Source organism: Xiphophorus maculatus, chromosome 15 (genome assembly GCF_002775205.1).
Source record: "Xiphophorus maculatus strain JP 163 A chromosome 15, X_maculatus-5.0-male, whole genome shotgun sequence".
Lineage (NCBI taxonomy): Eukaryota > Metazoa > Chordata > Actinopteri > Cyprinodontiformes > Poeciliidae > Xiphophorus > Xiphophorus maculatus.
The window spans coordinates 24,375,438-24,391,354 of NC_036457.1; the positions used below are offsets into that span (position 1 = coordinate 24,375,438).

Sequence of the window (15,917 nt, forward strand, 5' to 3'; positions counted from 1 at the left end):
GCTCCACTGCTCATCAACAGCTCGGCTGTGGAGGTGGTCAGCAGCACCAAATTCCTGGGGGTGCACATCACAAACGACCTCACCTGGACTGTGAACACCACGTCTCTGGTCAAGAGGGCACAGAAACGCTTGTATTTCCTGCGGAGGATGAGAAGAGCACACCTGCCCCCGCCCATCCTGAAGACCTTCTACAGAAGCACCATAGAGAGCATTCTGACCAGCTGCCTCTCTGTGTGGTGTGGAGGCTGCAGCGCCTCCGACTGGAAGAACGTGAGGAGAGTGGTGGGGACAGCAGAGAGGATCATCGGGGCCCCCCTTCCCTCCATTCAGGACATTTCATCCCAGCGCTGCGTGTCCCGAGGCCGAAACATCGTCAGTGACCCCTCACACCCTCACCATGGACTGTTCTCCCTGCTGCCCTCTGGAAAGAGGTTCCGCAGCATCCGGTGCAGGTCCACCAGGTTCCGAAACAGCTTTTTTCCACTTGCCATCAGACTGCTGAACTCTTAACTGGACTGCACTCAAAAACTGGTCTCCACTTCATACCTTGCACATATACATTGCTAAATAACTTCCATTTTACTGTCAGTCCTGCACTTTATATTTTATATTCATATTTTATACTGTATTTTATTTTATTCTGGAGTAACCTCACAACATTGGAACCTCAAAACATTGTCCTGAGCCGTATGCAACGAAATTTCGTTCTGTATACACCCTGTGCATGCAAAATGACAATAAAGTCAGTCTAAGTCTAAGTTTAAGTCTAAGTACAGCTGGGTTACATCGACAATGGAATCTGCTACTGTCAAACTTTTGGGTCTAGTTTTCAGGGTCTGCTTTAGATCTGTGGAGAAATAGATTTCTGGTCAAATCTACCTGATGGGCTTTTATATATTTCTTCTACTTTCTCTGCGTTCATTCTTTGTGAGGATGTGGGTTTTAGTGTGTATTTATTAGTTAATTTAGTCACTGTGTTGTCGTGTCTAGCCCCTTATTGTTTCCTGCTGTCTCTCATTCTCCTGATTATCCCCTGTGTATTTAACCTCACCTGTTGTTTGTTTCTCAGCTGGATCTTAGTCATTGTCTTTTTGTCATTGTTGCATCTACCAGAGTTGATGTTCAGTCCTCATTGTTCACCTGTTGTTCTGGCGTTTTGTTCCTTGAGGAACTACATTAAACACATTATTCCACTTTATATCCTGGGTCTGATCGCTGTCTCAATCCACATCCACAAGCTACTTCGTAGCCTACTTGTTTCCCAGACAAATGATTGACTCTGATTACATGCTGTAGTTATTATAACTGGTTTCAAAGAATGCTGTCAGCACCAGAAACCATGGGTTTTCTGACATAATTGCAAAGTACAGAATTGTGTGAACAAAATCATACTTGTGACCACAGACTGTGTATTTTCTAAGGAGCCCTTTGTAGATCACTGTTGTAATCTACAAAGCAACATAATGTTTAAAGAGATTTTTTAATTGACTTTTTTCCACTTTGCCTTTTTGTTGGGCCTGAAGTTCTGTCTCTGTTTTAATCCTCCCACCAGGATTTCAGCGGACCGTGGCCATCGCAGATTCCAACTACAACTGGTTCTACGGGCCAGAGAGCCAGCTGGTCTTCTTGGATCGCTATGTGTTGCGTAATGGCAGTGGGAATTGGCTGGCAGATCTGATTAATCAAAACAGGATTACAGAAGGGCCGGGACAGGCTGGAAAGGGCCAGCGATGGTGCACGCTGCACACGGAGTTCATTTGGTAAGCTGCTGAATTTTGTTTTAGGGTTTACTGGTAGTGTTCTTTCCATATCTATGCTTTCTCTCTTTCAGGTGCAGATAAGGCCCATGCTTTAGAAACTGACAACTACTGTTTGGAATGAATGCTTAAAAACATTTATTCCAAAATGCATAAAAAGCATTCCAACTAAATCATTTCCAGCTCCTCAGGAGGTGTTGGTAAACGGGTGGACTTAAGTGTACCATTTTGTCATCTTTGGAGAAGTGGAGTCTTTCCTTTCACCGTTAAGTACAAATACGGTGCTCTGCAAAACTGCTGAGTCGTCCTTCATGTTTTAATGTTACTCTTCAGCAGCTTCCAGCTTCTAAATTGATTTGATCTGGCTTCCTGGAACTTTTACATTTTGCTTTTAGTTTTGGCTTCTTGCCTTTTTTCTTTCCAATAGATGGACCTTTTTTTAGATGTTTTTATTTTAGTATCCTCCACTGGATGAGTGTTCTCTTTTTAAAGAACACACTATACACAATCCATACTGTGAGAGATATTCTGCAACTCATTATCCTGCTTGTCCTGAAATTATTTTGTGATTCAGTGTCATTTGCTTTGCTCCTGTCTTTAACTCTACCAACCAACCTCCAACCACTTCAGCTGGTTGGAGGTTGGTTGGTAGAGTTAACCAACCTCTACCAACCAAGGACCCAGAAGGATTACTGGGAGTGCTGTATATTCTGCTTCATGGAAACCTGGCTTTAAATCCTTGACTGAACAGAGTAATTTCAAATAGGGATGCACAATATGTCAGCATTAATGGCCGGCAGTTGTCATGTTTTAACATCGGCCTCATAAGTAAAGCTGGGCTAACATAACCAATGTTAGTGACCTACAGCACCTGGCTCTGTCTTCCCTGTATTTTATGTATGTTGTCCCGGTTGGCTGGTGCGTTGGTGGTTAACGAACTAGCGCTAACCACTCATCATGGAGGTTTAGCCCTGTGAGGAGCCTTCACGCTCGCCTTTTAGTCACGCTTCACGCTGGTTTTATAGTATTTTATTATTAGCATTATTTTGATGGTTACACGATCAACCATACCAAATGCTTTGTCTACTTCGTCACCCAGAGTTAATGTGCGTGGCCGTGCGAAGATCTGAAAGACTCGTCAGTAAAAGTTGGGCAACAAAAACAGTTTCTGTGACGCTTATTAAAAACTCAATACACATGAAATAAAAGAGCTACTAAGGCCACATTAGCAGCATTAAATTAAATATCCCATTTGTTATGCATCTCACACTGAAGTGAGAGAAGTCACTGGTAACGAATTGTTTATGGAATCAGAAAGATTTTTTGCCTGTCAAATATCACCAAGTTTGATTGAGGTTACACATATGTGATTTGCAGGACATTTTTTTCCCACACAATATATTTTAATTTATTTTCAGATACATAATTTCCTTTAGCAAATGAATTAACACAAAGCTTTAAACTTTTATAGCCACCAGAAAGAAACTTGTCAAACATAAACCAGAGGTGCGCTTTTATTTTGAAAGGAGGGCGGTGTAACTTGTGCCGTCAAGCTGGCTGGCTTTACTGTTATTTCCGAAGAGGTAGCTAGTATGAGAGACCCCATGGGCCAAAACGTCCAAACTCTCTGTGAGAGGGTTTGGACGTTTTGGCCCATGGGGTCTCTCATAAAATGAGTTTGTTGAAGCAAACAAAAATCAGCACCACCATTTTTTGCAAACATAAATAAAGCTTTTCTTTTATTGATATCTCTCAGTCCTTGAGCATCAGGCACCTGCCCCTTTTATCCTTGATGCCCCTAGTGCCCTTTTGTTTTTGTCTGTGTGTCAGGAGGCCTGCTCAACAATAATATTTAGCTAAATATAATAATTTTGCAAAATAAATTAGTCTGTCTGCCTTCAGTTTAATAATGACAGGATTCTCAGTGCCTCTGCCTCCATGTTGTTAAGACACCGGGCCCATGGTGAGGAGGAGGGGGACGGATCTGCCCCCTCTATCTTTGAAATTATGCATAGAGAATACCAGGGGATTCCAGGTAGATTCCAGCAGAGATGCGCAGCAGCTCACTCTTCATGCAGGGCCAGCCCAAGGTAATATGGGGTCTTACACAGAATCAAGATTTAGCCCCCTGCCCTCCTCCTACTAAGAAACTCAGCATCACTAACAGTGTTTAAATATAAATTTAGTGAAGTCTGTGATGGGAAGCTCAGGTTAATTGGACGATCACTGATTATTGATTATTATTTGCTATGATGTATTTGTGAACAAACCTGGTTCAAACACAAAGATTACGCCATACTGTAGCCATGGTAACACAACAACCAAACTATAAAGATGATTCTTTGCACTTTTACAAAGTAACCTTCCCAATTAAATCCTAAATGTATTATTTATGAATTTTTTTCTCTGCTGATTGCATTGAATAACATTTAATAGCACTGTAATTCTCAATAAAGCAATGCTAGAAGTTTATATCTATGGTCTGTGTTACAATTCAACTATTCATAGGGGCCACTGAATGTCTGGAGGGCCCTACCAGCATCTACTGAGTTTTCTTTGCCTTGATTTCTCTCAACCTTACAATTCTAGATATTTCCGAAGAGCTAACATCAAAACATTTTGTAAAGTTAACCCATCTGAGATTTTTGATCTTTAAATCAGTCTGTAGCCAAGTTATTACAGAGGTTAAGCAGAAGTAGTAAGGCTTATTTAGTAAAATAGCAGCAAATTTGCTTATTTCATAACATGCTTTATTACCAGAGACCTTCTCTCCTTAGTCCTGGAAGGCTGTGTTGATCTGAGACTGCAGCAGTTAAACAGACCAGTCAGCAGCAAAAACAGCAACATTATACCTATCAGGAAAACATAGACTATATTTGCTTTGCTTTGAGCCCACATGATGACAATAATACAGTATGAGCTGGTTAAATAATAGATTCTTGATTAATATGGGTTATTACTATGTTGTACCGTGTTTTAAGATCTAGTTCAATGTGGCCCTTTTTAACTTTGAGCCCCCGCCCTTCCAAAGTCTCTGCACGGCCCTGAGCTCCAGGATCTGGTGGTACCGCAGAACTTCTGTTAGCAAAGCTAACGTTTTGAAAAGCAGAGAAGATGGATTATACTTCTGTTCCATGTTCAATATGTTCAATAAAAAAAAAAAGCTAACAGGTTAGCTTTTTTGCGGTAATAATTGTCGCTTATTACCGACAATTAGATGGACATCTTCTCCCGAGACAAACACTGCACATGTCTTGAAGTGCTGCATGTGAGTTAAAGGAGGAGGCAGTGGCTGACAGCAGTAACAGAAACACGTAATTAGTAAGTCGCGTTTTGCTTGGATTTGTATTGGTATGTTTTCCCTCCAGGGAAACAAGGATGTTGACAAATAAACTGGGCTATATGTTGGCAATTTAGGGACATTTCCAGAGTTGTGGTCTTGACTGGTCTTGAAATAAAATCCCCAATGTCCGACACCGAGACGAGAACCACAGAAAAAACTGCATTTTTTGCCCATTTGCAAATTCCATGACTTTCCAGGTCTTGAAAATGGGAAAATTAAATTTCATGACTTTACAGGTTTTCCATGACCAGTACAAATCCTGCTGTTAGTTTGGATATTTTCTTGATCTTCTCTCGGTCGCACTCTTCTTTTTCTTTCGTTCCTGCACTCCGCTGTCATACTTTCTGTTGTCCACCATCATGAGAAATTACTTACTGATGCTCCTCCCCACTGTGTAAGACGCGTCAAATTTGGACCAATAAAAATCAAGCTTTCATGATGCATTTCAGTAGGGTGACCAAACGTCCGTATTTCCCGGGACATGTCCGTATTTCAAATCCTGTCCCGGGCGTCCCGGGTTTTTTTTAGAAAGTGAGGAAATGTCCTGTTTTTTAAATTTCCTTCATTGGACCATTAAATTTACAGGCACTAGGGCATGGCGCTGCGTGTGACGTAATCCCTGAGCCGCATCAGTGCGGGCAGATAGATAGCGTTGCTGTCAGTACGCCAACAACATGCCAAAGCGCAAATGTACTGAGTTTCCCCGCTTTTAGTGCCCCCCGGCTTCATGATGTTCTGGTTTTCCCAACCCCCTGCCCCCCGCTGCAGGTTGTCCTGGTTTTCCCAAATTAAAATATGGTCACCCTACATTTCAGCATTCCTTGATTCTGTGCGCATCGCGGTGACGCTCAGAGTGGCAGGTTTGTGGAGCAATTTTTTTACTGCAGAAACAAAGAACAAAAGTGAGAAATATTACAAAGAAACAGAAACTCCTATGAGAGTTTAAATTAATAATGATAATCATTAAGTTTTCTGTCAGACCCACTGTGTTTAATCTTTGAGTGAGGTTTAATTTGTATTAATGCTGGAATATTAATGTTTACTAAATGCCCCCTTAAAACTATTGAGCAGTAATGAATCCAGGAAGTTTTTAAAGAGGGCTAAAAGGGGGCCAGTGATGATCTTGGGTTGCTACACCAAAAATAATGGTTAAACTACAGTGTAAAATATGCAAATGGTAGAGGTTACCACAAACTGAGCCATTCAAGTAAATTGTCCTACATGTTTCAACAATGTTCTGCATGAGACACTTGCACATCTGCCAGTTTGGCAGACGGAGCTCAAAAGTTTACTATATGTCTGTGAATGAATTTTTACTACGCTTTAACAAGTCTAATAATTGTCTTGTTTTCACTGACACGTGAAAGAACTGCTTTGTGTAGCTATAACAGAGTACAACCCAGATCTAAAGACACTTGTAAAAAAAAATTAACACTATCAGGTGTCCCACCAAAGCCTTAGGGACTAAGAAAAAAGCTGTTTCAGCAAGCAATGTGGTATAAAGCTAATCTTGAAATTGCTGTGTGGCTCTTTACGGTGATGATGAGCTTTATTTAGCTCTTAATGCTGAACTGGTTCGCCACCCCTGGCCTAGCCAATAGTCTCAATCAATCACCTCCAGAAGCTTTTCTTTGTAGTTTGAGATTATATTCTGACATAACTCCACCACCTTGAGCCTAACATCTTCCGTCCCTTCTTCGGGCATGCCGCGGAGCCGCAGATTTCACCAATTCCACTTCTTTTCTTCAGCTTTGCTGACTCTGCTGACCGTGGTGTGCAATGTGCTTTTAATATCTTGTATGTCAGTGGAGAGAAAATTAATAGCAGCCTAGGTGTGAAGTCAAATCAGAAAAAAAAAGACATGCGCTCACTATGTTCCACACGGACCTAAAAGAGGGACTGACAATGAAAGAAAAAAAGGCGGAAAAGAAAGCCAAACAGAGAGGACTGGAGTTTGGGGACGCTTCATCAGAAATCCTGGAATTTATGCAGATCTGGACAAATCTGTAAACGAGCGGAGAGGCAGCCGGTAAGACAGATCGGACTGCAAAGTTACTGACATCCCGACAGCGGGCCGCCAGCTTTACCGGCAAATTAACGCCTATAACCGCAGCGTCTGAACTGAAGCGGTGGATTGTGGTGGTGAAGTCTGGAACTGATTGACTGATTTTAATGATTGAATTGATTGTTGTTATTGGGTGTTAAGGTTAACTATTCATCAATTTAGCATTAGCTATTTATATTTATAAAGTAAATATTTATGATGAATATTGAGAGGTGAATATTTGTATATTTAAATAAATTAAAATATTATGTAATTGTAAATATTAATGTGGAATGTATTTTAAAGTTAGATAACTTAAGTTTAGTTACTTGTTCATTTAACTTTAATTACTTTGTGGGTTTGATTCACAGTGGTTTGCTTAGTATTGTTTATATAGTTTGTCATCATTTGCTTTGTAGTTTGAGTGGAATTAATTTATGTAGAATTACATGCAGATTAGTAATTATTTTTTTCTTTTGGGTTTGTTTAAAGGTTTTTACCTGCTTTGGACCATAAATGGAATATCATGACACACATTTAATAAATGGAGGATAAGAAATGAAGAAAACTGCTTGGTCCTTTGAGTAAAATCCCTGTTAATAAGAGTTTACATCGATTTGTCCATCCCTTCTCAAGTGGGGAAGCTGCATAAATTAGAAAATAACTTGACACTAGGTCATCAATAGGTTTCCCAATAGATGTCCCTTGGGTTGTTGAGATATTCCATCAGCTAAAGTTGAACTGGAACAGGAATTTGTTTGGCTGTTCAACTGAATCCCTTTCAAGGTTTCCAGAAAACCCAGAAGTAAAATGATGGAATTGTTTTTTTTGTTTTGGAATTCACGAGTGCCTATTATCTCAAATATCAAATTGATTAATGATTTGAAACTAGAGAAAACTAGATTTTAGTGTAGGAGCTCTTTTTTTTAGAAAATCAAAAGGCATATTAAGGTTTTTATCTAAATCTGAGAATAAGAAAAAAATGCCAAAGTTTTCCATACATATCTGTCATTAATCCCAAGTGTGTAAATTTAAAAGCCACTAACAAGTTCTGCGGCTGAAGGAAGCTGAAGGCCCAGAGGTCAGCGTTAGTGTCAGGTCCAGGCTGGAGATTGGAGGTGTCCTTCAGAGGTTCAGGTCACAGCATTTAGAGGCTGCAGAGAGGGATTTGCCCGGCACCACCTGAGGTCAAGCAAACATAAGGTGGTTCCCTGTCCTCTGTCCACAGGGGAGTTGTGGACAGAGGATTCTGTTGGAAGCTAAAAGGAACTGCATATTAGGCGTGCAGAGGAGCAGGGCATCAATGCTTTCTCTTCTAAACGTAGTGGCTCTGCACAGGGATTCTGCTCTGAGTCCCTGTGTTCAGAGACTCAGAACATATTTTTATTTTATATTTCTCTGTAATCCCTTCTCATGTGTTAGTCGTGCATAATAATTCTTAAAACTTAGCTTAGGACACTGATATAAGCAAGAGTTCACTCAGTTCTGTTAAGTTGGGACTTTTTGGGTGTTGCATTTTAGTTCTTCCCTTTCTGTCAGAGTGAGACCTCTGACAGAAATGATTTGTGGATGTAATGTAAGTCTTTTTGGATTTTCCTTTAGAGATCTGAACCTGTAACTGTTTTATGCATTTATCAAATTTTCCTTCATTTTTTCTTTTCAAATCAAACCCTTGTGTCTAGGAGGTCAAGCAATCAGGGGAGTTATTAAGTGTTCTTCAATTTACAAGTCTGGTTCCTGACTGAAAGCATGTGTTGAGATTTTAACTCCCATTCCTGTTTCCTGAAGCAAGAGAATATCGCTGGGACAGGGATGTTTTGGTTTACCTGAGCAACATAAGAGGTTATGTTGACATAAAACTGATCACTATCGCTGATCAGTTTTATGTCAAGTTACAAATAACACAGACTTTAAAAGTGGCTAAGATGTCTTTTTGGTATGGTTTACATTCTCTTCCCCATCTGATTATTGCTTCGTCTTTGTGATGCAGGTATGACCCTGGCCTGATCCCCAAACCCCCAGCAGATTTTGGAACATCTCAGCTCCACTACTTCGAGGACTGGGGTGTGGTGACGTATGGCGGTGCTTTGCCTTCTGGCACCAACAGCTCCTTTCTATCCTTCAAGTCTGGGAAACTAGGGGGACGCGCCATCTTTGACATTGTTCACAATAACAAGTACAAAGAGTGGATCAAAGGCTGGAGGAACTTCAACGCTGGTCACGAGCACCCAGATCAGAACTCTTTCACCTTTGCACCCAACGGTGTCCCGTTCATCACGGAGGCACTGTATGGACCTAAGTACACTTTGTTAAATAATGTGGCATTGTTTGGCTCAACCCTGTCTGGGAGCTGCTTTAAACCTTGGGCTGGACAAGTAACAGAAGCCTGTGACTCTAAGTGGTTAAAGTACAAGGTGGGCCTTGCAGCTGATGCCCAGGGCAGAGTGGAAGCTGCTATAAAGAGAGAGGGGATGGTCTTCATTCGTGGCGAAGGACATTCGGCTTATAACCCAGAACTGAAAATCAGGAACTTCCAGAGGAACTTGCTGCTTCTTCACCCACAGCTTCTGCTCATGGTTGACCACATCCACTTGGACCCAGGGAGCCCAACCAGGGCCATGAGTGCCTTCTTTCACAACACAGAGCTGCCATTTCAGAGTACGAAAGTAGATGGTGTTCATGGAGCGTTTGTAACACATGGGAAGGAGAACTATAAGATGTTTTGGATGGATGACACAAACTCCAGTAACAAAGGGATGGTGAGTTACTGGAGTTACCCTCGAGGGTATCCCTATAATGGCTCCAATTATGTGAATGTAACAATGCCACTGAGGTACCCGCACACGAGGGTGGCCTATATTTTCTTTGGACCAGGCTTGGATGTACAGAGCTTCAGCTTACGTGGGGATGATCAGCGGGTGGATATTTACCTCTCCACCAAAGACCATACCTACACCATCTACCTTCTGACAGGGGAGGTCACCAGCAAGCCTGTGTTCGCCATAGTGCTGCTGGACCACAAAAAGATTGTGTTTGAGAGAGCAGCAGCTGTTGTAGACAGTTTCCCTGTGGAAGTTGAAGAATACGCCAGTGTGATGGAGGACAATCTCCAGCATGTCAAACCTGTCTTCCAGCAGATGGAAAGACACATCCTGGGACGAGTCCTCAACACTGCCAGCTTCCGTAGGACCGCTGAGCACCTCCTTCAATTCTCTGACAAGAAGAAGACAGAGGAGGTTATTAAGAAGATGTTTGCTATGTCCAAGAAACAGAACAAGGCCAAGGGGGGAAAGAGGTTAAACCTTGGAGAGAAGCTGTCTGAGAGTCTGCCTGACATTTTTGCACAAATTGAGGTCAACGAAAAGAAAGAGAGACAGAGGATGTCAAAGCGTACATATGAGGACAGTCCAGAGGAAGGGGATGCAGACTCAAGGGCCTTTGTGGATTATCCAGCTGGTTACAGGAACAGGAAGGGGGGCTTAGTTAAAGGCCGCAGGTTTAAGGAGGTTCACATTGTGACCACAGCAAGGAGTGAGGGGCTCTCTGGTAACCCCTCCTACATAAGACTGTTCCTACTTATGAACACCACTACCTTCTTCCTACTGCTGGCTGTTCTGCTTACTCGATTTCAGAGGGGACGGAGCCTGCACACGCAGAGGTGCTTTTACACCATTGTTTTGATCGACTGCTTCATCCTGCTGTACCTTTACTCATCGTGTTCTCACACACAGTGCTGACACCCTGAACCCCTCTGCATGACAGGATGTCCTGTCTGTTCAGGGTGAACTGAAAACACACTCCTCTTTGTATCAGACCTGATAGCAAAACATTAAGACCATTGTTTAGAAAAGTTTAAAAAGTTTTTTAAAAAGTTAATTTGTAATTGTCCAGGAAAACAACCAAAATGTCATAAAAAGACAAAAAGCACTAAATGTATGGATGTAGTACATTCTTGGTCCACTCAGTTTTTAATTATATATTTTCTTCTTGATTTCCACCCTCTGAATATCATTCTTTCTTCTAGGAATATCTTATAATTCTCTTTGTAATAAGACTAGTAAGCTTTTAACATTTGTTGCTTTTTTATCAAGTAAATATACACGCTTATCTCACCTATTTGGGCTTCAGCACAGGGCCTGACAACACCCACAAATGTTTGGGGGAAGTCAGCAGAAATATTAACTAACGACATTATCCAGAACTGACACTCTACGCAGGAATTTATAAGCGTTCAGTGGTCAATCATCCAATCAGCCTTTCATTCACCACAGCAACAAAGGGCTGCATGGGTTTAAACTTCAGTTATATTTTTAGCAAAACTACAATTTGGTTAAATTCAGGTGCCTGTAATTTCTGCTTTGGTTTTAACCTTACACCAAATGAGTGAAATCAGGACTACATTGTATGATTTGCAAATGAGTCTTCCAGTTGTTGTGTAACTACATAACAACACTGGATGGAAACGGCTGAAAAATCTGTCTTTTTACATTTTTGGGTCCTCTCAGAGGATTTATACAGGAATCCCAGAGTTGATTTTACTACTTTTTACTATCTTTACAATATCTTTACTACCAACACAAAATCGAGCCAATTTCGCACCGATTTCCTAAATTTTGGGAGATCGGTGATCAGTCGATATTTACGTGAAGCCAATCTCATTGTCTGATCTTTTCTACTTCAGCAAAGGTCTAAAAATCGGCCACTTTCCTCTTCTGCTCTGCAGTGAGAGGTTTGACTGATAGACCGGCCTACCAGGTCATGTCTGCAAGCTCCACTGTCACCAACTCAGAGACTTTCTTCCTATAAATATAGGAACAGCTAAATAGCTGTTTTTGATTGACATTTCAATCAAAAAATGGCACTGGCTAAAATCGAAATCGGCAGGTCAAACTTTTTATAGATTGACAATCTATGATCTGCTGCGAGAAAGCTGCAATCAGTGCACTGACCCATGTAAGATGTAAGACAAAACTTTATCCCACTTACTTGAAGGTCTAACTGTGACTTTATCTTGACCAAAACCTCATATATTAAAAACAGAAAGCACTATTTTTAGTGCTTATCCTAAATCCATAGGATATTTGTTTTTTTTAAGAATATCTGTAATGACATTAATGACATCTCAATTTCACAGGCCGATGTTTTATTCTCAATAGAATATTAGTTTGCTACTAATTGTCAACACTAGGACAACTCGATAACAAGGTTCACAGGTCATTGAAAAGTTTAAATAAACACATGTCTATGTGCAGCGAAATTCAGTGTTTTGGTGACCAACACACCAACTCTGTCAGATCATCATTACAATTAGAGCAGCTGTTTAAATGAGCTAATCAACCACCGCTGTGTTCAGACCATTTTATAATCCCAAAATAAACATCAAGCCTGAAAACATGAAACCATTAAGGACTGAATGTGTTGCCCTTTGTGTGGGAAACGTTTGCGTGTTTTATGGTGTTGGATCCTCATTCATATAGTGGAGCTGTTTGTTCCTATGGCAACGGGTTTGCGTGTAACTAGAAAACACAGAAGGTGGGAGGGGGGATACGAGTGGTTTTGAGTTGTTCTTTGAAGGTTTTTCTGAGTTGTTTTCCCTTTGCTGTGGCGCACTGCTCTAAATTAAGAAGGTTTCATTTAGTTACCAGAACCGTTCTACCGCGGCAGCGCGGCTACGGATGGCAAGGGGAAAAATCGTCTTTTTGCCTTCACGAAATTTCCGGATGTAAACAATAATATGAAACGTGTCTAAATGGTGTATCAGCTAATAATGAATTATAAACTTGTATGTAAAAGTTCTACCACTTTTCCTACAATTGCAGTGGAATTTTCACTTTTGAGTATGTTCGCTCTGCAACCTGTTAGCGGTGCAGTTGGTGTTATTTAACTTACTTTAGTTGCTGCGGTGTAAAGAGCAGCTCTGCTCTGAACTCTGGCTTTAGAGTCAGCAAAGTCCGCTGCCTGTCTGCAGCTCCCGTCGCGTCGCTGGTAAAACTTTAGCTCGTAGTTTGCAGATGCATCGTTTCACTTAGCACCAAAAAACGAAACGGGGATCTGCTCCTCGGTGGAGCCTCAACCCGCGCAGGAATCCGCTGCTGATGAATGTTGGATACTCCGGTCGGTCTGATTTGATCACCGTCATGTCGTTCCAGGTCAAATTTAGATTTTTTCCTACATACTTTACAAAATGCCTTTCGGTATTCCTAGTCTTTGAATCTCGGATCATAGAGCCAAAGTTGTGAAAACTTATATTTTCCTATGGCGAAGCGCAGGGGCGATTTTAGGATCTGACATTTAGGGTGTTTAGCCCCTAGCAGGGCTAAGACCCATGAGAAGATATTCGTTGGTGCTTATTTGCATACATTCACAAACAAAATTAAGAGACATGTTATCAGTAATTCACAGAATAAAAGAACAATGTTCATTTTACTCAAACATATGCTTTATAAAGAGGAAATCAGAGAAACTTTTAATTTTTTCCTGAGGTGTTTATACTCAGTTTGAAACAGAATCTCAAGACTACATCATGCCTGCCAACATCTGGTAGAAGGTAGGAGTTCAGGTTAATGACTAGTGAAAATGAGTCATTACCCTGAACTTTATTTGAAAATCATACCTAGAAATTGCATTACTCTTACTTTTATCTGAACATTATGTGGCTGATGGCCTTTTTTCTTTAAACAAGAATGTTTGTCCATCTATGGAAAAGTAAACATTATGAGTCAGGGTTTTACTATTTCAGTTCACAGTTCATGAAGTGAGCCTGTCATATTTTCAGTACCAAACACTTTTCTGTTCATAAAGAAGCAGCCTAACCCTAACATCCTGTGCTGTTCTTTAGTTTGACCTTATTTAAGTGACTCCACAGAAATTTGGGAAATTCATTACAAAACAACACAAGAGTCACTAATCAAACTTCAAAAAGAGCAACAAGAGTAATTAACAAGGCTAAGGACCAGGATCAAACCAGCCCAGTATTTATCCAAATTCTTTGCACATATACACAATTTTGTACTGAAATACAAAATACTCTTCAAATAAATAAAGCCAATGCTGTACACAATTTCATTCATGAATATAAAAATAATTCTAAACTAGAAAATTTCTGAAGAAATTTAACCGGGGCCTGCCAAAGTTTGCCCGTCGGTTTGGGCCCGGCGTTGTCATGCTAGAAATTAGCATGGACGCTAAAGAACGCTGCTATGTAATCAATAGCATGTGGAGAATCACAAGAACGTTAAGTAAGGTGAACGTGCACCATTCAGTATGATTTAAAATTTGTCAAGGCTTTTACTTTGGAATTTTTGCTAAACTTCATTTCAAAGGGCCAAACTAATCCCATGTGTAATAGTCATTGGGTTAGTTGATGTAAAAATATTAAAGGCTTTTATTTAGAAATTTTTGTTAAGCTTCATTTCAAAGCGCCAATCTAATCCCATGTGTATCAGTGCTTTGGATAAAAAAGTCACATAATGCCCAAAAGAGCAAATACCTGATGTAAAAATTATCAAGGCTTTTAATTTGAAATTTTCAGTATGCTTCATTTCAAAGGGTTAAACTAATACCATGTGTAACAGTGCTTTGGATGAAAAAGTCAAATAAAGCCAAAAAGAGCAATGATATGATGTAAAAATATTCAAGGCTTTTATTTTGAAATTTTTGTTAAGCTTCATTTCAAAGGGCCAACCTAATCCCATGTATAACAGTCATTGGATAAAATCAGTTAAATAATGCTCAAAAGAGCAATAATCTCATGTAAAAATTCTCAAGGCTTTTATTTTGAAATTTTCAGCATGCTTCATTTCAAAGCGCCAAACTAATCCTATGTGTATCAGTGCTTTGGATAAAAAAAGTCGCATAATGCCCAAAAGAGCAAATATCTGATGTAAAATTCTCAAGGCTTTTATTTTGAAATTTTCAGTATGCTTCATTTCAAAGGGCCAAACTAATGCTATGTGTAAGAGTGATTTTGGATGAAAAAGTCAAATAAAGCCAAAAGGAGCAATTACATCATGTAAAAATATTCAAGGCTTTTATTTTGAAATTTTCAGTATGCTTCATTTTAAAGTTCCGAACTAATCCCACGTGTAACAGTTACTGAGTTAAATCAGTTATATACAGCCCATAGCAGCAAGTAGTTCTAAAGGCCAGTTCAGTCCTGATCTGTTTCAACTGAGTCTTCCTCCATAGATAGAACTACAGTGATGCGTATTTGTAGTCCTAACCACCAGCCAATAGCCTCCTGAGTTCCGTTGCTATGGTAAATAATTGTCTCAGGCAAGTGTGAGCTGTGAGTCATACATGCTGGGGCAGACAATTCTCTCTTTGAGCCAGCCAGTTTCACCCAAAAAAAGCATTGGAAACAACTCCTTTCCATTCGGGAACCGTAATACATATTCGAAAACCGTTTGAAGCGTATGAGAGGGCTATGTGTCTTCTGCGATAGTCCCGAGATTCATGTCTCTACCTCACTCAGAGCATTTACAGCGATGAGAGAAAGAAATGGTTTGCCCAGATCTGAAATGTTTGAGAAATATATGGGAGAGAGCCTGAGACAGCCTCAGAAAATCCTGTCGCATGACTTTGCTCTGAAGCACCGTGACAGAAAACCGTACGGTCTAGATAAATTTCGAAAACATTTTACCGGAGCAGACATGCGTATCAATGTCAGGACCGATTTTGATACCAATCGTGCGATATTTGTGGGCGTGATGGCGATTTCAAAATTATTTTGGGGTGAAAAATTCTCTTCATTTCTCACTCTATCAGAGGGGCA

At 40.4% G+C, this 15,917-nt stretch overlaps 1 protein-coding gene across 3 annotated transcripts in view; it reads left to right on the forward strand.

The window, feature by feature from the left end:
* Positions 1–15,917, forward strand: part of dse (dermatan sulfate epimerase) — a 70,471-nt gene that overhangs the window by 41,748 nt on the left and 12,806 nt on the right. For 2 of the 3 annotated variants that reach the window (XM_023347233.1, XM_023347235.1), the window contains 2 exons: positions 1,553–1,760; positions 9,135–10,802. In XM_023347233.1, the coding sequence (XP_023203001.1) occupies positions 1,553–1,760; positions 9,135–10,802 (1,876 nt within the window). Of the gene's footprint in view, positions 1–1,552; positions 1,761–1,831; positions 2,358–9,134; positions 10,803–15,917 lie in introns of those variants that run through there. The other variant, XM_023347236.1, reaches the window with a different exon arrangement.